The 22,621-nt window shown below is 48.3% G+C and overlaps 1 protein-coding gene across 1 annotated transcript; it reads right to left on the bottom strand.

The window, feature by feature from the left end:
* Nucleotides 1–2,430: 2,430 nt before the first annotated feature.
* On the bottom strand, nt 2,431–22,276 carry LOC103768035 (receptor-type tyrosine-protein phosphatase F-like; the record flags this gene model as incomplete). The annotated part of the gene is made up of 6 exons (XM_008935167.1): nt 2,431–2,521; nt 3,219–3,472; nt 9,429–9,526; nt 10,166–10,744; nt 13,011–13,128; nt 22,083–22,276. Coding segments are annotated over 6 exons (1,334 nt in total), but the record flags the coding sequence as incomplete, so codon positions are not given.
* Between the last annotated feature and the right edge of the window lie 345 nt (nt 22,277–22,621).

Raw genomic sequence — 22,621 nt, forward strand, 5'->3', positions numbered from 1 at the left:
TGTTCAGAGTAAAAATGGCAAATTTCATAGTCAGCCACAAATTCACAAAAAAGAATATAAACACACACACACAAAAAAATCAATTACAGTGCCGAGAAAGACTCTCAGATGTTTAAAGATGTTTTTCTAATGAATAAAGACGAGTATCAGGCCTGGAACAGAAATTCTAATTTATAACGAGGAGGGAAGCAAGCATGAAATACGTTTTGCACTCGAATATATGGGTGCAGCTTTGCCAGGGCAGACAGGGAATGTCAGCGGGGCTGGGGACAGTGATGTGCACACGACGGCACGCTGCTGAGCTCAGCTCACTCCCTCCGAGGAGGAAAAGCTGGGTATGGCTCCCCCTGCTCTTTTCCCTTGACAGTCCATCTTTGCCTTCTTAGGAATACTCATGTTGGAGCAATCTAGAAAAGCTATAGCTTGCCATTGCAATATAATTTAAAAAAAAAAAAAGTAAAAAAAAGAAAAAAGAAAGGAAAAAAATGGATGGAGAAATCCATCCTCTCACAAATATCCTTGTAACCACAGAGGGAGAAGGCAGATAGTCTTTGGACTATGTAGTTTGCTCCCTATATGTATCTTTTGTATCTTGGCTGAAATTACAGCTGAGCTCTGTGGGGCAGAAAGCACAGCTAGATGTGCATGGGCATGAAACCGCAGGGCTCCAGATGTGACTGAGGTTGCTGGGTGCTGCTGCCATCTATATCTATAACACACTCCAAAAGACCACATCAAAGGAACACCAGGCTTGCAAAGTTCAGATCCTGAAAAATTCGAAAATTAATATTGCCTGTGCAAAATTAATTCAGCTGTCTTACCTATGTGCACTGTGCTGCAATCTTTGACTGCATGATCACATACTATCTTTTCTGTAAATCCCCTGCTTTGTTCAATACACAGGACAGACAGTGCTTAATCAAAGAGCAGCTATTCCACATTTTGTTTTCTTTGCATTATGCAGCCTGAGGACTTGTTTATTGCTTACTATTCAAATCCAGCTCTGAAGACAAAATTAATAATTTCCTCGTGGGCTTTTCTGTGGTGCTGATCACTATAATATTACAAGTGCTTCACAAACAGTAACAATCTTATCTTCCAAACACCCATATGAGGTGAGATGAAAGCAATTATCCTAATTTTACAGATGGAGAACAGAGGCAGGAACATTAATGTATAAAATGTCCACTAATTTTGAATGTCAAATTGAAAAGACATCAACTTGTTTTGTTCTTAAAGAAAAATTAGATTTTTATTTTTTTTTTTATTATCAGTGACTGTATGCAGCAGAGCTCCTACTGACTTTCTCTGCATCTGGGCTTAGGCTTTGCAACTGAGGCTCCAGGATCTCAGACTGAGCACTTCAGAACATACAAGACAGCAGCTGCTAATGAAAACTTTTTTTTAAATCATTTGCCCAGGGCTGGGTGAAATACAGATGGGTGAAGTCAGTTCTCTTGATAACTTTCAACCACCGAAAGCTCAAAAACAAACCATCCTTTCTCATCTTATTCTTCTATTTCTCATGAAATATTTCAACTTCTGCAATTAAATGATGCAGGAGAACTACAGGTGATTGTTCTCCATCACACAATTGTACCTTATGTGCAGAACAGATCCACAGATACATGCTGTGAGCTTGGACCCCATGGAGAAGACTGTGCAATCATCTAATTAAAGATTAATGATAAGCAAGGGCTTCTAACACTTGGTAATTTCTGAGGACTTCAAAGTTGCAACTTTGCTCTGTTAATTGACCCTTCTGTCTGTGATTTCTTGGAATTTTTCCTTATTACTTTGGGTGGTGGTGGTGTGTGTGTGGAGAAGAACGAGTCCACAAACCCCTTGTGTGGGACCTTCCTGACACCTACACACATACCATGCTACTGGTGTTGGAGGACTCCTGCACAGAATAAACTGCCATGTGGAATGATTGGACTGGTGAAAGCTGAAAGCCTTTAAAAAGCATGTGTGAAAGGAGCTTTGCAGGTTTTGTTAGATACTACAGTGAACACTGTCCAAACTGCAGCCTTGGGGTCCCACTCAGAGAGGAAAAAGTCTCTTGACAGAGAAGCTTCATAAACTGAAAAAAATACATCTCCTTCCTAGCTTGGTTGCTTCAGCTGAAAAAGGCTGCAAGAGTGTACAGCCCAAGACAGGGCCCATCCTAGTCAAGGCTCCGAGACACTCATGTGTGGTCTCCTAATGGGACACATTCTGGGAGGTGGCTCCTCCCTCGCTTGACTCCAGCCTCCTTCCTACATGCTGTCACCAGCCAAGACAGACTGAGTGGGCACTGTGTGTTCCACAGACCCCCACCTCTGACACGAAGCCCACTGGTATGTTGCTGCGCCCATGCTGCTGCCTGGGCAAAGCTTGCTGGGCAACCTGGGAGCCATTTCCTTCAGAGCAGCTCCTACAGACTCCTACCTGGTCCAGCTCCATCTCATCAGGTGTCCGCCAACGAGCAGTTGGGTTGCTGGTGCTCTGATCTGCTGGCACAACCACAATGTAGTACCACCTGGGAAGAAAGGAAAGCATAAGCACTGGATCCTAAGTCATCTCTCTGGCAGGACACCGAATGACATATGCCATATGCCTCCCAGGGACAACCTGCTCCTTTCCCTGCCCCCTGAGCAGCAAAAAGGTTCAGTAAGGAAGAGGCTGGTTTTTCAGTAGCACCAGAGATGAGAATACTCCCGTTAGCACTCATTAGTTTAATGACGATCTACAGACTGTGCTCCAGAGGGTGGTGTAGGAGCTGTGAGAAGGACATTTATATAATCGGATTGTATCAAGAACCCTGGGGGAATTGTGCTTCAGCACAAGGATACCACAGTAACGAATAACACTTCCTCAAACTTGCTTTTTTAATCTCCTTGAGGCTTTAGGCATTATTTATTTAAAGGATATTATACAGTGTCAGAGAAAGTCCCTCCTGATCCTCAGCTGTGTTTTTGCTGGTAGCATCTGGAGTATACCCACCACGGTGAGGGCAAACTGTCAGAGAATTGTCTTAATTTTATTGCGCATAAATATTTGCTCAGAAAGAGCCAGCAGCGTGATCCCATGTTATGAGTAAATGCCTGGCTCTGTACTGCAGCCTGCTCGGAAACTCACTCCCAGGTTACAAAATCCAGTTTGGCAGAGGTCCACTCTGCCTTTTTCCCCAGCTGTAGCCCACCTCCCTGCCTCCTCCACCCAGGCACGGCACCTACCTAACCGGCACAGTGGTCTGGACTTTGGGAAGGGTGAGCGTGAATTTTCCTTCCTGTATGTACTTGTTTGTGGCGATGGGCTTGCTCTGCAAGACGTCAGGGGCGGTGCGGATTGAGACGAGGTGCTGGAGTCCCCCAGCACTGCTCCCACGGTTCATTAGCACAAAAGAATAGTCTGTGTCTGGCTGGAGGTCACTTATGAGTTTCTTCATTGAGTGGCCGTCCACCTCCACACTCTGGCTATTGTACAGAATCTGAAACGGCAAAAGGACACACTTAGCCGACAGCTGCTGATGAACTCACACTCAAAATAGCAGCGTTAGAGACGACAATTTGGCTCTGGGCCCTCCCTCAGGTGGTTCAGCTACTGTGTGCTTCTGTAAACAGCCATAAATCTTTAGTTAAAGAGCAGCAACCAACCCCAGCAGAAGGCTGAGCTATGCTCCCTGTGCCTCACAGCGCTGGAGCAGAGAAGGGGTCACCCCAGCAAAGCCTGGGTGGCTGGTGCCAGCGGTGAGGCTGGTGGTGCCACACGCGCTGCTTTCCGGCTCCGGTTTGGGGAAGGAATCCAGATGGCCGTGTTTTGCCCTCACGTGGAGATAAATGGGTCTTTGTTTTGTGTCTCATGAGGCTACAACACACAATATGCTTTTGGTGTAAAATCCCATCTGCTTTAAATTGGTGTCACTCCCGTGTCTACCAGGTGATGAGCGAACGGCTAACGCAGAGCAGCCCCCTCCCAGCAAGGTGGGGGGTGGGTGTGTTACACGCCTCACCAATGACCTGACAAATCCGGCACAGGGCTCACTAATTGGTACCCGAAACAGGGCTCTGCAGGTGTGACACCCTGTTGCCATGACAACAGATGCTGGTGCTGTGGCAGAAGACTGGCGCTGCTTTTCCCTGCCGTGCTTGCAGAGAGGGGCTGCTGGGCAGGACAGGGCAGGGCAGAGCTGCTGGTGCCCTCTGCTGCCCCCGGCTTCTCCAATTGAGCCCAATGGCCCCTCAGCTAACGACATCTTCTCAGCGCTCTGTTGCAGATCTGCAGGACTCCCTCTCCCCAGGGCACAGCAGCCACAGGCACTGCTGTATCAGCTGCACCAAACAGCCCATCCGCCCTGCAAACCTTGAGCCTAACCCTGCTGGAACAGCTCCAGTACCCCAAAACCCTGAGTGCTGCCTCTGCAAAGCCAGAAACTCAAACAGTTCCCAGAGACAAATGGGGTGAGGAGAACCAGAGAGAGCAGAGGTTGTGCCCCAGATGTGATAAACCAGCATGTTTCCTTCCACTGGGAAACCGTCTAACATGGCAAGAGAGTGCTGGATTCCTGACAGTGGGGAGCAGAGACGTAGCATGCCAAAAACTGGCCAGGTTAGAGCTGGAACATGTTGAACCACGGCAGCTATGACATGTTCCAAGCAGAGACCACACAGTAAAACATGCTCTTTCCAACAGTGGCCTTGAGAGAGAGGATACAGCTCTGTGGAAGAAAAATTACTTGAAGTAAAACAGATTTTTCACCAGCTGAGCCCGCTGCTCAGGCTGATGCAGGCAGCAAGGGAGGGACCAAAATTTCCTTCCAAGTCACCTTTTTAGAAGGTGGCAGAAATCTGCAGAAAGATGCTGGCTTGCTGGCACATGGGCAGCTGATCAGCACTGCTCTAAAATTTAGTGCTGGAACTAGGAGGAGGAGGCAGACCCTGGAAAGAGATCTGAAGGACAGTGGAGAACAGGGACCGGGTTAGGCCTGCAATCTGTGGCTCTGCTTTTTTGTCTTCCAAACAGTGATACCCACAGCATGCTTCAAATCTTCTTCAGGTTACTTTGCATGGAGATCGGGATAGGACCAAAAGAGCCCCGGCTCTTTTGCTGCCGAGAAGAAACTCTACAGGTAACAGAGCAGCAGCGAGGAGCCAACAATGGAGAAGAGATGCAATCAATCTCGTTTGTTGACATGCTTCAATCTTCAGGGATGAACTTCACAAACAAGTACTAAAATAACAGAGGGTTGCAGGGACACAGCCTCTGCTCCACATGCAGGAAAGGCTGTCAAATGTAAGATGGCCAGAAGGAACTCTTTGCTGTGACTCCTCCTAAGATATCTTCTCCTGGGCTTTAATTTCTTTCTCCAAAGACACATACATCAGATGGGTGCTAAAGTGATTGAAGAAGATAAAATGAAGAAATGCTTCTTATAGCAGTGGAACATCAGTTATTTAGTTGGCAGGTTTCACCCTGCTCTGACACAGAAGTTGGCAGAAGACAGACAGGTGTGCTACACTTCAGGTCATCTTAGCAGCTTTGCTCTCTGTGCCAGCACCACCTCTTCCAATGATATTACAGTAGTACAGTTCCAGATATTCGTGATGAGAGCAAATCATGGGGTGTCCTGGGCAAGCAGTGGAACCTCTCTCCATGTGCTCCAACGCAGACTTAACAAAATCAAACTTTCAACATTGAGCAGTATGCTGCAAGGATGGATGTAAAGCCCACAGAGCTCTGTTGCCTCTTAGATGAGATTTCTCATTATGAATTCTTCCCTAATAAAGGTATCACCAACTGCTTCTGCGTGTGCTCTAGGGAAGATACTCACCCATCAACTGCCTGCATGTGAGGCATCTGCTGGGGACATAGCTGTTCTCCTGGAGCAAGAGGAGGCAGAAGAAATGGTCAGGCACTTAATTTCAGAGTTTCCCTGCTTGCTCTGCACCAGAATTGGCCAGGACACAGCCTCCAATTCAGCCTTGACATCAGATGATGTTTTTTTTTACTGCCATGCACAGAATTTTTTCATCCAAACACAATGATATTGGCACTGCAATGCTTTCCTGAAGTATTATCCACCATTCCCCCTTTCCGCAGTTGCTGTAGCAGTTCCTACGTTCCTTTACCTGCCATAACACATTGTCTTCTCAAATGTTATGCACCATTAGTCAAGGCCTCTACACCAACCTTACAATAATGTAAGGGCTCAGAAACAGTCATTTGTGTGCAGCTGAAGATGCCTGGGAGCTCAAACAGGAATGCTATTTAAAGGTTGCATCATGGCCCACTGGTAACTACTTAAGTCAGCAGCAAATTTGGCCCAAGGGCTCTGAACTGCCGAACATTACTGACTAGCCCATGGACTGCTATAAAATGTCATTTGTGCCACTCTTACCTAAAAGAGAAGATTTGCAAAGGTGGGTCCAAATGTCACTGCTGAAGGTCTGCTGCTTGATTTCAAGGCAGTAAAGAATGTATTGAACTAAAAGATGAAAAGACACATAGTGTGGAAGACAGGAAAAGATAATGACTCGATGGAGAGGCAGACGCACTTGCCTTTTCTGCAGGCAGAAGTAATTACTACATTCCATGGGACACGCTGTGAGAAAGCACTGCCTAGCATTCTCAGGGGTTATTTCCAAACCTGTATCATCACAATTTTCAAAGGTGCTCTTCCTTCTCACCATTTGTAAAATATCTTGTGATGCTGCCTTTAACCAATATATCCTCTGTCCTGCTCTTAAGTTGAAGAATGAGTCTCAGGAAAGTGCAGTTTCCCCACGGAGAAGGTTATATCTATCTTGCACTTTCCATGAAAGGTCCAGAACAGCTTTCTGCAAGCGTACTGGAATAGAAAAGGAATAGTGCCTCTGCTGCACCACAACTGCTGGGCAACATTTTACAAGGAATTTATCTCCTGGACCAGAAGAAGCTGTGAAAATTCCCCAAAGAGAACTCAAACCTTCATTACTGATTTGGTGTCAATGAAAATTCCTAAGGTCTCAGTTCATCCCCTATAAAAAACCAGAAAGGACCAGTCCTGCCTGCATCTCACTATTCATTGTCAGAACAATATCTACTTTAATTAAATCACTTAAAGTAGAATATGACACCCTTTGGGACAGATTTAGCATGAGACTGTTTATCAAGTGTAGATAATACTAATTGTTCCCATGGAGATTTATCTGCTACGCTAGTTACAGTATTAGGCTTTGGCATCAGCATCCCATGTGCCTGAATTAGAGGGGAGAGGTGAATCATGTTTATAAAAATACCAAGTCCTGAAGGTTAAGGATTTCTTTTCAGCAGCACAATCAACGACCTGGAGCTGACCCTCTTAGCTCCTGGCCTTGACTCGTGTGTGTCTGCGAGTCTGGGAATATTAATAGAAAGAAGATACCATTAGAGAAATATCCTTATAACACTCACATTTGCATGACTGCTCTTCAGTTAGCAAGTGGCTAATGCCATCTGCTCCTGTGTCATTTGAGGGTTAACCCACAGCAGGAGCAGACCCTGAGTCACCGTCTGTGTAAGCAATCACAGCTACCAGGCAAGGCATCAGCATTATGCCCTTGGCTCCTGGCTGCCTCCAACCATGATTCCACCATCCTTATGTGGTAGTAATGCTCCAAAGGTCACACTGTCCCTTTCTAGCACTGCGCTGTCACAGAAAGATGTGGGCTTTGTGCCACAAGAATAAGGCAAGATGAAGCAGACTGGTTCTTCAGCAGAGTGCAGAATAACAGGGCTCTGTGAAGTTCCTCACGGCCAGATATCTGAATGCTGATCCTAATGCACCCTACATCTGGAAAGCTTTAAATACCACAAGGTTTTCACAAAAGCCTTTTCTGCTTCAGCTAAACTCTGCATGTTAACAAGCGCTTGTTATTGATCATGGAAATTCAGCTTTAGGATTTAAACAAGGAGAGTTAGTAACAAGGAAGGGGAGGTGCTCACGCACTTTGATGTGGATGCAGTTCAAGACCTTCCCCTCACTCCCTTGGCCATGGATCCCCCCCAGCTCATGCAGGCCTTGCCTCTGCTCTTTAGGCACAGCACAGCCAGGTGCACGTGCAAGGAGGAAGGGAAGTCACACTGCTCCCACCCCAGCCACCCTTGCAGAGGCAGCAGATATTTGCTGAGACTGGGTGGAAGATTATACTTGGTGATGTGACATGTTGGTCTTGTTTCTTAAGGGAGAGAAGCTGTGCTGAGACGTGCAAAAATTCCCACCATGCTCTAGTCTTTTACCCACATCAGTGATCTGCACTGGGTGACAGACAACAGCAGGAGGACGTTGGGTCATCAGAGCTGCCTGTGCCTGCTGGATGACACTACATCCAGAATCGTGCTGAAGAAAGGAGAGCAGCAGCCATTCCTGCAGAGTTCCCTCCGCACTGACACATCTTGTGCTGCTCACACCTGTAACACCTTCTGGAAGGGTGACGATGATGCTTCTCTCCTTCACTCCCTAAGATTATGCATCTAGCCCGATGCTCTCAAGTAACTCACAGAGGCAATCCAGATGTTTGAGACATGACACGTTGAAGAAGGAATCATTCTTAATTTGATTCACTGGTGGGTTTTCAGACCACTTTGTCCTGGTGATCTCTTGCAATTAAATCACATTTATAACTTTTCACACTTTAGCTCCGTCAGGCATCAGGACAAGTTTGTGTAACCACTGTCATGGAGCTGCAATGGCCAGCCTGACTACTAGGCCCCATCCAAGTGGCAGCAGGTAACAAGATACTCCAGAAAGCTGGTGGAGGAGTGAAGTACTGATTTGGACTGCATGAACAAACACAACTGCTCCTGGAAAAATCATCAGTGATTTGGGGTGCCAGATCAGTTTCCATTTCCCTTCAAAAAAGCAAGTAAATCATGGGCACTATCAAGGAAGGAGTGGGTACTTAGCAAAAGCTGCTATAGTCACGGGTTTCCAGCTGGATGGTGAGAAGCCAGAAATACATGTTATGATCCCTGAGACTTCCCCATTTGCCCACTGCTTCTGCCCAGTGCATGCCTCCACTGCCTGGTGCTTCCTGTTGGTGTGCTTCAGCCAATATTATCTGCTCTTGTTTTGTTACTGGGAGCCAAGTGCTTACAGGCTATTCCACAATCCACAACTGATCAAATCAGAAAGAAATCAATAAAACTCCAACATTATCTGGCTGAAGAAGAGCAAAAGAAGGGAAAGCAAGCAGCAAGGTGCTCTGCTGTGAGCTATGGTTCATGCACAGGTGCTCAAAAGCAAAGAGTGACTGCCTAAGCTGGGCTTGGAGATTTGAGCTTCACAAGACCCCAGGCCAGTGAGAAACATGACCCCGGTCCGCTTGTCTCTTTTCTGGTAGCCTGAAAACATCATGTGGCAGGTCAAGATGCTGCTTTTCACTGTCCTGCTCAGGCAAAGCTCCCTGTCCTCTGTGTCTCACTCTTACCTTAAAAGGCACTGCAGATTTATAGGAGTCAGGCACTTCCCAGCTCAGCAATACAGACGTTTTCATGACGGCATTGACGCGGAAATTCTTAGCAAACACTGAAATGAAAAACAAGATATTTGAGCACTGTAAGGCCAGGTCAGGAGGGAGCCAGGCAGCAGCTCAGCTCCAAGTCTCTCTTTGTCTAAGTCAGCAGCAGAAGTCAGAGTTCAGCTACAGCAGAGAAGTGAGAGATGAGGAGAGAAGCGCAGCAGCCTTTTACCAAGTCTCCAGTCTTCAGGGGAGTTTTGCTTTTTGACTATACTTTCCAGCACCACAGAAAAGAAGTTGTAGGCTGAGCTGCAGCCTTCCTCTCTCCCCACTCCACTCATTCTCTCTTGGCTCTTTGTCATGATCAAAGAACCATGGTGCTCAGCTACTGGATCTGCAGATGATCCTACTCAGTCACCTGCTCCAGTTCAAGCAAGAGCCTTTCCTGCACAGATAAAACATCAAAGTGTGCTTCTGGAGCAACAAAAGGCATTTAAGCTACCATCAGTGCCCCTCTCCCCCCAAATGGCCACTTTAAGGAAACCTTTGCTGAGCCTCCTATCGCTGAACTGGTTTTAGATTAGGGAGCCACACAGTACCTGATCTCATTAGTCAGAGCAGAGGGGAGCGCAGCCTCAGGAACCGAAGCAAAGGTCCCTGTCCTGGAGGCAGAGCTTGCTGTTAGGGCTTGTCAGAGGGGCACTTACCCTGCTCAACAGGCATGGTCCGGGACTGGATGCTGGGGCTGAGCGGCCCAACCCCCTTATTGGTGCGGGCCCTCACTTTGATGTCGTAAGTGGTATCTGGCTTCAAATTCGTCAAAGTGATACTTGTGTCCTTGGTGATGTTAACGAGGTCCTGCTGGCTATTTATGTCCCTGTACACTACTGTGTAGTTGACAATCTTGCCGTTTCTTTCTGCCAAGACTGGGGGGTCCCATGCAACTTCTGTGGTGGAAGTCGTAAGACCCACCACGCGCAGGTTCTGTGGGAAGCCACTCGGCACGTCTTCCGCAGTGGTGATCTCCTTCTCAAACTCCTCTCCTGGGCCAGCTCTGTTCTTTGCAGACAATTTGAAGAGGTACGTGGCCCCCTTGTGCAGGTTGGTCACAGTGTAGTGATGGTCTCTCTTCCCAAAGTCTATCGTATTCATCTTTTCTTCATCAAGACGTCTGTACTGCAGCCGGTAACCCAGCAGCTCCCCTACCATCTCCTTGGGTGGGTGCCACTGGATGAGGGCTGTGTTCATGGCTGTCGTGCTAATCATCATGGTGGGCTTCCCCGGGACTGCAACATAAACACACAATGACCATCTAAAGCCTGCGAGGAGGGGAAGGAAGGACCGCTTCCGTGCTGCTCAGTCCATGAGGATTGAGGAAAGTGGGAAAGTTCAGACAACAGGGTGAAGAGGATGACAGACAATTCACGCGGATAGAGGCAGACTGACCCTAATCCGGTGGCGAGGGAAGCTGGAGCCAGCCAGCTCTTGACTGCCATTTTTTTTCCCATGTGCTGCCATCTAAACAGGGAATAAATTCAGCCATATTCAGCCCCAAAATTCATCCCCTTTTACAGGAAAGGTTTAAGGTACCTTAAAGCATCATATTTATCTCAAAGAAGATCTGCATCCCATCCTCCCAATTAGTGGTCTTCAGACTCTCCAGCTATTGCACAGCACCAGGCCACGCTGGCGCTGGTGCACTGTACCACAAGACATTCATGGAAGCCCAAGTCCAGTGCCCTGATCTGTCTAGAAGCAGACAAATTTCATCCTGAAACCTTGCAGTTTTACCCTCTGCAGAGGCAGCGAGCAGAGCTGGGTGGGCTGTTTGCCATCAGAACACATTTTGGCTTAGCTGAGGAGCAGCTTCGTGGTGTCAGTGTCGATGTGAGAGGTGAACACAAGCGTTCCACAGGATTTCTGCTTATGCTGCACAAGTCAAGGGGTGTTGCCGTCACTTGTTAGAAACTGATGGCTTTAAAGTGATGGTATAATACTTTGGTCTCCTTCAGTTAAAAAAAAGGATGTGTCTTCACTTCACATCAGCTCAGATTTGTAAACAAATCAACTGATAGGAAAGACTCTCAGAATCAAAGGGATTGGCCCACTGACATAAAAACGAAAATGGGATTGTAGCCAAACCTAGTTAAATATCCTCACACAGTTCTGAAACGTACGAGCCCACAGACGGCCAGAAGAGAAAAACGTGTTTGACAGAATTATGCCCCGATTTTGCCATCAGAGGGCGATACCAACACTCCCCTTTGAGGTCAAGCCTGCAGACGAGCCTGTACAAAGGCAGCTCTGGGGGTGGTTTTTGTAGGTATTTAAGACATAAAATTACCTTTCTACTGCCAGTGTGATCCTCCTTGCACTCATAATGCAATGCCTAAGAGCAGCTAGTATTAAGGGACACATTATTTCCGAAGCTGATTCCAAATATTAACTTTAAATGTGCATCATAACATGGAAAGATCCACTGTGGTTTACAGTGCAACACTGGGATGTTAAGGTAGCTTTTCCTGTTTATAGGACAGCTGTAGCAATTTGATGAACGGAACATACATCATGGCAAGGCACAAGGGAGACAGCATTTGAGATTGTGACAGTGGAAACTACCTCTGGAGCTCCCCGTATGCAGCGTGGAAGAGATGGCAAGCTGTTCCTTGTTTAAAAGCACCAGGAACAAACGCTCTCAGTTTGCACAAGCTGCGTTCCCATAATAACAAGTGGTAAATATTGCTCCTGCAGCTGGTGTGAGGAAGCAGCAGGATTATCAGTTGTAGGACAAGTCTAGTGAGTGGAAACCGAGGACAAGACAACATCAGCTAGTTGGTGCCACCTCCAAAGGCAAGCTTGATCGCATCCAGAGGAAAGCACCTGATGAGCTCCTGGGTGCCCCTGCTCCTGGCTCCTGTGTTGCACTAGGCACAGGTTATGAGTCTCTATTGAGACAGCAGAACTGAACTGGCTGGGATCACCAGGATCTAGAAGTTATGTCCACAGCACTCCTATGGCAGGTTGTGTTGCATTCCAGATTTTGCTACGGTTCTAGCAGCTGGGCTCAGCTATATAAGCCTGGGGAGGCAGCAGTAGCAATGGCCAGGCGGGGAGCTGAGAAACACCACTGAGGAGCCTTCTGTGTCAGGGGCCATCCCAGGCAGCACTGAAGTCACCATAGGAAACAAGAAATTGCACTCGCCTACAGGAACAAGGTGAGGACAGGCCATGACTCCAAAGCTGAGGGAGGGCCTGGACTTTCAGGCTTCCTCTTCCCAGGTCTCTGGATTATGCAGATGAGCTCAGACCCATAAGTTTCACTGCTCTCTCACGGGCCCTGGCAGGGTCTGTCCATCTGTTTGCTGCACGTGGCTCAGGTGATCCAGCAGCAAAGCCTGTAAGTAAGGGCTGGAGATCACAAGAGTATGTACGTCTGCAGCGACTCCAGCCCTCTCACTTCCTCCTGTACAGGTGTCTTGGCCACACTCCCCACACACCTATTGGGAGGTCTTACCACCACCCCTAGGAGGCTGGGGCATCCCCCACACTCACCTGCCCCTGTGGTGGTGATGACCTTTGGTTTGCTGCGGGCACCATCTCCTTTGGTGGTGTAGGCAGCAACTGTGACAGAATATGTGGTTTCGGGCAGCAGGCCTCCAATGACCGTCTCCTGGGAGTGCATCCATGAGGTGGGGAAGAGGCAAATAAGAAGAGCAAATACTTGTTACTATTGGGAGCAGAAGGAGGGCACTGGGGCCAGCGTCTCCAACAGCAACACACGGACACAATCGCTGGCTCTCGCTCCTGCACCATGCTCAAGCACACACACAGCAAAGAGCAATCGCTGCCGCTCCAACACCCACCTGCCTCATTTCAACCCCTGCCTCTAACACTTGGCTCTTATAGGGACCCACCAGCAACCTGTGTTGGCAGCTGTGCTCTCCCACGGCTTCTGCCAAGAGGGAGACCTGGCCCAGAAACGGTCCTGTGTGAAGGCAGAGCCACCCTGCCACAGCAAGACTGTGAGCAAGAGCACTGTGGAGCTGTGAACCGGAGCAAAAGCCAGCTCAGCTAGCTGCAGGAATCTCTGGGGGGCTAATTTGGGGATTTTTAAGGCTGTCTCTTGCAGCAGAGCCATGGGAAGCAGAGAGGCAGTGCAGGGGCAGAGGGCCTCAGGCAGGGAGCACCTGGGGTGCTGCAGCCTCGTGTTCACTCCCCCTGGCAGGCACAGCACTGCAGGGATGGGACGGGGTCAGCACAAGGGGCTGGCAAGACCTGGAGGGAAAACCCCAAACCCTGCACAGTGGGAGGTCTAGGAGGAGGGGGGACTAGGCAGAGTGCTAGCACTCGAGCATGCTCTGGCTTCCTCTGGGCAGCAGGAGGGCATGGCTCTGCACTTCAAACTGAGATCAAAGAGGGGAGCACTGTTGCTCCTGCCTGGCCTCCAGCGGCAACGTGACTCATGCCAAGCCTGGCTAGCCAGGCCTGCAAAAGAGCAAGCCCAGCAAGCTCAGCAGCTCCCAGCACCTCTCTGTGAGCTCAGAGCACGTAGCCCTGAACTGCATTCACCTGTGGGTGCTGTGAAAGGGACTGGGGCTGTTAGCACTAATAACCCATCAGGACAAAGAGCAAGCGACAACTGGGCTGGATAGGGAGCTGGGGGACCTTCTGGGAAGGAGGTGGAGGCTCTGAGTGGTTATTTACCCTTTCAGACAAGAAGAGCAGAGATGGAGAGGGTTAAGCTCCAGTCACTGAGGACAGGCAGCATGAGCAGTGTTAGATGCTGCTCCAGGGGTCCAGTATCTGCCTGGGTAATCCTTGCCAGCTTTGGGGGTATGAGGGCTACCTGCAGTTGCTCTCAGAAGACAGCTAGTCTCCCATCACTCACTCATTCGCACTAACACCCACGCTGTTAAACCCGCTGATTTCCAGTCACTGCTGCTGGTTCAGGTGACCTGCCCAGGCTTACTCATCAAAATCACCGTGTTACCATCGCGGAACCAGCCAGCCCAGAGAAAAATCAACAAGCACCAACAAGAACCCCGCCAAAATCACCGTGTGAACCAGAGTTCGATCCCAACTCCGCCCCTGCAGCAGATCGTGTGTGTGGGTGAGTGGCCGCGCAGTCCGCTCCGTGCCAGCGGACCCGCGGGGGAAGCGCTCACACAAAACCTGCAGACTCTGAACATCCCAAGAGAACTCACTCCTCCCAAATCCATGCAAAGAGAAATTCTCACGCAAAAGCATGCCACCAGGAGCAAAGCAAGCGAGCTGGGAGGAGGGAAGAGAGACGAGGGATGGATGAAAGAAGGTCTGACTGCATAATGTAAACACAGTGCTGTCATGACAAAGCCACTCCGAGTGAGAATCCTCTGTGTAAAGCAGGAGAAATGTGTCATGCTGGCCAAGCTCACAGTAGGGCACGTAATTGGATTGCTGGCTCTAAAAAGGTCATTTTCTAGTTTGTTCTTGCAAATTTATATTTCAAAATTATGTGGGAAAAATTGGATTTAACTGTTTAAATCTGATTGTTTTCTTATTACTGTCTGTGTTTCAGGCAAAGGTCACAGTTGAGAGCGTAGGTTATTTTTCAGAACTACGATCAATGTGGTTTAAAGATTATATATCTAATTTTACCGTGTAACTCGGTGGGCCAACTACTGCAGAAAGGAGGATGCACCACCTGAGTCGATCACTTGAGCCTGCCTAAAACTGCACTGCAACAAGCTGGAAATACAGATGATAGGAAATGTCAATTACTTTTCTGTATTTAGTAGCAATCTAAATGCCAATTTTTGTTGGATTTGCTGCTTGTGGAAGGTTTCACAATGTAACTCTCCAGCCTCATTAAAGGAGTGAAAGGGATGTTTTGACAGCGCTGTGTCTACAAAATTCACAAATCGATTTACCAAATCCCTCTTTTCCAACCTGGAATACACACAAGTGGTACTTACATGGTCGACGGAGTCCTCAGCTCTCCACTGATGGGGGAGAAAGGAAGGAGGAGAGAAAAATGGAGACACAGAATTTTAAGGGGCAACATGTAGGAAGGGGATGATGACGACAACAGCAGGGGTTAGCAGCACTGGGTTGGGGGGATTACAACACTTATACACAGAGGGTCGCTTGGCACAAGCTGTGCCAAGGGAAGAAATGGCACAGAGCAATTTTCTACATGCTGCTAGCCTGTGCAGTAGGTCTGAGATCATTCACACAAACAGGGGCAAAGAGCTTCCTTCTCATATAGATGGAGAGATACAATACTTCCTAACTTTGCACTCCTTTTCTCTTATGGCTTTGTTTGCACTTTTCTGCCTCTTCTGCAAGCAGAAGCAAGAATGGACACCTTGTACCAACAAGGCTCTGGGGCTGACTGTTGCCTCACAAGTAATCCAAATAGTTTTGTGGCCTAATCTCCGGTTTCTGTCCCAGTGATCTTCCAGCCACCACCTCTTGTGGAGAATCAAAAGACTTCAACACACAAAACTGAGAGGGCACTCTCTGCAGGGAAGCACCAACACAACACTTGCAGCTTCTCTTTCCTGTATCATTTGCAAGAAAATGCTCTGGGGACCTCACAAAACCAAGAAGTGTTGTCTTGTAAACAGTGCAAGAGAGGCTGAGACCTTACACAGAGCTCCACACTAAGCTGCTCCTCTCCAATGACACTGCCTGGCTTGGGGTGAGGCTCAAACTGGTGCATGTACTGAGGAAATAGCTTCTTACTCCCAATTACACAACACCAAACAACAAAGACTCATTTGGTAAGAACAGCCCTGCAGGTAAGACTTCTATACAAACTATTTCCCAGCAAAAGCTCACGTGGATTCCCAGATGTGGCAGCTCAGTTAGGGCTCTGAAGGGGGAACACTCAAGCTTCTGGCTGGACTGAGGGTTCTAATGCAATCAAAGCTGCACTGGGGTGGCGAGACTTAGCAGACCTTGGCTGATGTCATGCATGCCCATAGCACTGTTCTTTGCAGTTGATTCACCAAAGCAAGGTCTGCAGAGATCACAGTGAGCTCTCTCAGCCAAGGCAATGTGTTACACCTCAGGTTGCCAAATATGCCTGGAGGAAGCACCGGTCGATGGGTTCATGCCCAGAGATGAAAGTGGAAGATAGGTATTGCTGACCCTGACTCACAGGGGGAGCTTGGCAAGCCTTGCTTCTGAGCCTGAGCTGCCAGCTGTGAAATGGTGCTCGGATACTGGCTTCCTCAGGATGCTGGGAAGCCCAGCTATCTCTGCTAAAGTGCCTGGGAACCTACAAGTGTGGCAGAAGTACTAAGTGGAAGTAAAACTACAAGTTGCCTTTTCTACTCAGGCTATTTGAGGTGGCTTTCACAGGCTGCAGCCTATCCCAGTGGCAGAGTACTCTCCTCAGCAGTAAAATACATGGCATACCTTCAAAATATTTATTTTATTCTCTAAATTCAGAAAGAAGCAGCTATTGGAGAAACGTTCCTCTAACACTTTATTATAGTTCACTTATTTGATGCCATGAGATTGCAGTAGAATTATCCCCCTAAACCATCTTAAAACTTAATTTCAGAGAAGAAGTTGTCCCTAAAGACTTCCTATGAAGGCCAGGCCCCCACTAAGTATTATGGTCACTAAATTCCCTCTTTCCACATGCATCTTGGAGTTATTTCCAGCATTGAAAGCTTAGCTCAACCTAAGTTGTTGCCTCTGACATCCTACCAGCCAGCCCACACGGTGGTTGATAGCCACACACTCTGCCCTTCTGATCTAAAACCTGGCAAAAGTCTTGATATAGGAAGGATACAAGGCCTGGTAACTTCTTCTCCCAGAAGCACACTTCTGCTCCATCACCACGCCCCTAGTGGATGGGGGCCATGTGGATGGTAACACCTCAGTATGCTTCCACATAGCTGCAGGAGTAGAAGGTGACACCCAATGCAACAAACAGTGGTGCAGACCTGGGCTCAGGAAGCTACTGTGTCTCACAGCCTCTCACACCACAGTGGGGAGTTTATCACCCACTAGGATTTTAGTCCAAGCGTTTAATGTTCAAACTCTGCTTGCTCTTATGTTTCAGTGGACTTTAATCTTGCATGAGATCAGAGTGCAAAGAAATGCCTTGAGATCTGTGCTGGAGGAATAACAGTGAAAATCCAAGCCTGCATAAATACCCTGGTATAAATTCAGTTTCATTATGAAAATATAATCTGCAGATCAAAACATTTCCTTCCTTAAACTAGTTCAATTGCTTCTTAACTGTTTAAGGTTGGTCAGTAAGACAAATTGATCTCAAAAGCCCAGGAGCTGTCATAAAAAGAACTCAAGACAGGGCTGTGTGGATGAAGCGGGATGGCTCCGGGAGGTGCTAAAGCCAACAGTGTGTATTTATGGAAGCTGCAATGCCTTCACCTTTCATTTTACACTTCAACACCACTCAGCACAGTCATGTCTCACCAGGGAACAGCCGCTTTCCCTGACCATGGCTCTTCCAAAAGACAGATTCAAGCCCTCCTCAATAGCACCAGCTATGGGAAGTGGATGTTGCAGTGTTCCTGTAGATCCTTCTCCCCTCTGTTTCAGTGACCGTGGCGTAACAGTGAAACTCCAGATGTAAACTTGGGTGCTCAGCTTGTGGCATGTGGAGGGGTCTGAAGCCTCCAGAACTTCACCCCTGTCCATTACTGAAATGCCTCTCAAATGATGCCTTTCAGTTTTGTTCCACTTATGAAGCACAGTACATCTCACCTCCACGCCAGGCTCTTACCTAGACAAGTGCACAAGCATTAGGAGCTGTTCCAAGTAGACTGAGATAAAGATCCTCGGCTATCACTGAGCAAAAGAGGGAGGTTGTAAATTCCTCTGTGTTATGCTTGGGGTGGGCACTGCCCAGGGAGAACAGGAGTCTCTGATTCCACTTTCTCCTTCGATCTCAATCCAACAGCTTGAAGTGCTTGCCTTTACTTCTTCTTGCTCTTCTGGAGCAAGACCTTGGGATTGCACTTGGTCTGCATGCTGGATGGAGAAATGCTGCCTGTGAAGATCATCCAATCTTCTGTGAGCCTGCAGCCCTTCTCTTAGGCAGCACAACTCTCTCCTGCCATAACTGTTTGCAGAGCAGCAGGAGGAGGTAGCAGGAGTCTCCTCCACAAAGCCTGATCTCCTTGTACCCAGGTGCAGAAGCACTGCAAAACTCCCTGGTCAGCCTGGATCTGCAGAGGCTATCCAGTGAGGCTAACGTGCATCCCTACCCCCAGAGTGATGCAGGCAGCAGGCTCCTAGGCATGTAAGGTGTGCAGGCAAGGGCAGAATCAGCTGTTGATGCCACATTGCAGCATGGGGAGAAGGCAGCCCCTCAAAATGACCCAGTCTGGGCCGAGGACAAGAAGGCTGGGAGCAGGACACAATGGATTGACAGCTAGATTCATGCAGGGTCTCACTGCCTGTCTTGGAAAGAGCAAATGAGTCCCACTTGCATGGGAACCCAAACAGGAATGACTGTCTTCCCCTGGCCCTGCTGCCTCCTTGGTGCCCGGTGCTCCAGACTCAGCACCAAGCTCTGCTTGGCAGGACTGGTACCCAGGAAGGGATCAAGCCCACTGCTCCTGACACACTGCAGCTGCCAAGGGATTGGAGACCAAGGAAAGCAGGTGGGTCCCTGCCCTCCACGAAGAACCTAATGCTTGTGCCCCAGGGCCTTGCTATCCCCCTCCCTCAAGCCGGTGAGGATTTGGATGAGAATGGTGGAGTGCAGCAGGGACCCTGCACTGGTGCCCCTGCTCCTTTCAAAGGCACTCTTTTGGTGCTCAGATGTGTTGTGAACAACCCAGGGCACAGAATGAATCTTCTGCCATTGCTCACCATGGGTCTTGACTGAACTGTGATGGGCAGGGCCTGTGCAGGACGTGGGTGGGTATCTGACCCAGCTCTGCAGTGATGCACATGCTCTCCCTGGGCACTCCTCCACAGGGCATGGTCACATTTGCTCGCCCATCAGTCTGTCAGTAGGAGGTGAGAGCTCAGACTGGAAGGCACAGAGAAGTCTGACGGAGGTAATCAGTCACAGGCGCAGCCACGCAGGGGAGGGAGAGGCCTCAGCTCCATTGCAGGACCTTCCTAACTGATTACTCTCCCTAGGCAGGAATCTGTAAAATAAAATGTGATCTTGCCAGCACCAGGGCCCCCACTTCTTTGCTGATGTTTTAGTCCTTTCCGCTAAAATGATTTTGAAAACTCAGAATCTGTATTATCTGCATAGCTAACATCTCCATTCCCTTTCCTTTCATCTTCGTTTACTCTCTCTCTCTATTTCTCATCTTCAATCAGGAAGAACCATGAGTCAGCTTTAATACCAGTGTCTTCATACCACCTGCAGGAAGCAGATTATGTGGTACAAACCTACTCAAAATCAGCAGACAGCCTGCTGGAGGAGGGGCTCTGCCTACGTGTCCAGAGAATTTCTTTGACCCCAGATTTTCAGCCACTCTAAGTCTCTCCTTGTGCACTGGTATAAATGTTTATGAATGCTTATGAATACTGAACTGTGGCTATATTCTGGCCATCTTCACCCTGTGACCTTCAAGGACTGATGTTCCAATGAATCTTTTTGTTTTCTTCCACAGAAAATAACTCTTCCAAGACTACTCATTCAAGTTTGATCTAGCTGTTTGCAAAGACATGCACTGCTGTACTGAAAGATGGCAGCTCTTACAGGGTTCTTCAGCTTCTGGAGCAGATGTATTTCATCACAAGCACAGGTCACGCCTGGCTTCTCACTCTTTCGGGAAATAAAGATCTCTACTGCCAAGTCAGTGAAACCTCTTCCCTGCAGGGTCATCGTTAGTTTATCCCAAGAGTGACATGACTCATTCAGAGCAGTCACTTCTCCGCAACTATCTTTGGGCCTTTGCTTCCATCCAAAAATTACAGCGGATGAGTTCAGAACCGTATACATCAGAAAAAAAAACCAAAAATGGCAGCAATCAAGAACTTTCCCACATAAATTCACCAAATATGAAAGACTGGTAAGTGGTCTGACAAGCCAGGAAACTTCAAGCAACTTGCCTCCTTGATGCACACATTCAAAATAATGCAAAATCCAGCACTTCTTGGAAAGTTTCTGGCTCAGGCATCCTCATTCCTGCACATTACCGTGGGGTTTCTCTCTCTGAAATGCATGAGTAAGGAGTGAAAGCAGAACTGGCTGGGCAAGCATAAAATATTTGAAAACACCAACATGAACAACACTGCCAACTTCGCCCACCTACACTTGAGACCAACCCATTAACTCCAAGCTCCAGCTGAACAACACAGCATCAATTGTTCACAAAATACAGAAGATTATATCCTCCTGGAATAAGTAAAGGGCAGCAAGCAGCTTTTCTAACCATTAAAATAAGGCAGCATCTGAAACATAAACAGAGATATGCCCCAGACAACACTGCAAGGACCCTCAAAGCATTTTCTCTCTTTAAAAGTTTTCCCCTTCCACATTATTACTGAGTTTTATCCTTCAGAATATGAATGGGGAGTAAAGCTGCCTCTGTGCACTGCGCTCCCCACTGACAGACGTATAAATGATTCACAGCTGCGTTCAGGAGACAGATCAATTAATCGTTGCAGCTTTCCAGTATTTATATTGGGCATCATTCAAGTAAGCCAGCTCCGAATCGATTACTCATCGCTTCCAACACCAGCAGATCCTCTACTTCATTTATACGATTATCTTTGTTGAGAACAGCACGGGTCATCCAGGACGAAGGACCCTTGCTCCAAAGAAGAGTTGTATTTCATCACAGACAGGCCACCAAAAACTTCCCCGGGCCCTGGGAAAGAGGCAACTATGCATGCTGGTCTGAGCAGAGTGCATAACTGCACCTGGAGCACTGTGTGGGAACAGGGCCTCAGCTCACAGCCCGTGGGGTATCCTGGGGACCGCATAAATAGAAGCAGATTGTTGTACAGGGATTGGAGAAGGCAACGTCATTCACAGGCGGTGTGGGCCTAAACCTCACTCTTTCCAGCCCTCCCCCCACCACAGGCTCCCCCAGACTCAGGTGGCTTCACCTACTTTTTGGTTTCAAGAGGCAATGCAAACTCAAGTCCCTGCCTTGCAAAAGCAGGAAGGAAGGGAGGCTTTGCTGAGCCAGAGGAGGGCTGTCCTGCCTGGCGTGGTGCGCCCACCCAACGGTTCAGAGCCAGCCCTGCGCCCTGCATGTGGGCAGCATCCCAGTGCACTCTGCTGAGAGGAACTTCACCCTAAACATTGTGAGCAGCATGAAAGAAGCAGGCTCAAGGCTCATTTAGAACTCTTCAACAGTTTATAACCTGACTGGAAAAACAATTTGTTCCAGCTGGAGTCTGCCCAGGATGTGGCCGGCAGAGGGAGGTACATGTTGGAGAAGGGGTAAAGAGAGGAGCACTACCCAATACATCATCTTTCCTACAGCAATTCTTCCCTTATTAAACTTTTTACCCATTTGTAAGCCACAGTTTAGGGATAACTGTCTGCCTTGCTCAGGCAGGACTGAGTGTCGTGCTCTGGAGCCACAAGAGAAGGCCAAGAAATACTTGGACCCAGACAGCCCAACCCTCTGCAGAGAGGGAAGGTGCCGTGCCCACCAGCCTGTGGTCCCCACACCGTACCTGTGCTTCCGACAGCATGACGTCCTTGATCACTGGCTGCCCTCGGGGCTCGTTGTTTTCCAGCTTCACGTAGGTAACCTGGTACCCGCGGATCTGTCCGTGCTGCTTGTTGGAGATGGGCAGCTTCCAGCTTACCCGGATGGCAGTCGAATTCACAGACTCTACCTCCACCTTTCGTGGTGGAGCACTGGGCACTGCAACACACACGGGATGGACAGTTAGCAGGTACCACACAACTGCTGTCAGCTACCTCTCAATCCTTTGCTATGTTCCCTCCACCTCACTGCAAGGACGGCCGTGCTGGCACAAATGCCCTGTACCTGCCTAGGAGGTGATACTGCAGTTTTCCACCATGACCATATCCCTCACCCTTTCCCAGCATCCAAGCACTTTTGCTACTTTCAGTAGAAAAGAGCACAACTGTGTTATGTAGGAGCACCTCTAATAAAAGCCACTGCGCTTGATCAGACCTAAGGTCCATCTATCCCTGTCTTGTCACCAGCAGAAGGGGAGCAGGGAAGATTATTTTATATATATAT

The sequence above is a fragment of the Merops nubicus genome, unplaced genomic scaffold (genome assembly GCF_000691845.1).
Source record: "Merops nubicus isolate BGI_N331 unplaced genomic scaffold, ASM69184v1 scaffold52602, whole genome shotgun sequence".
NCBI classification, from domain to species: Eukaryota; Metazoa; Chordata; class Aves; order Coraciiformes; family Meropidae; genus Merops; species Merops nubicus.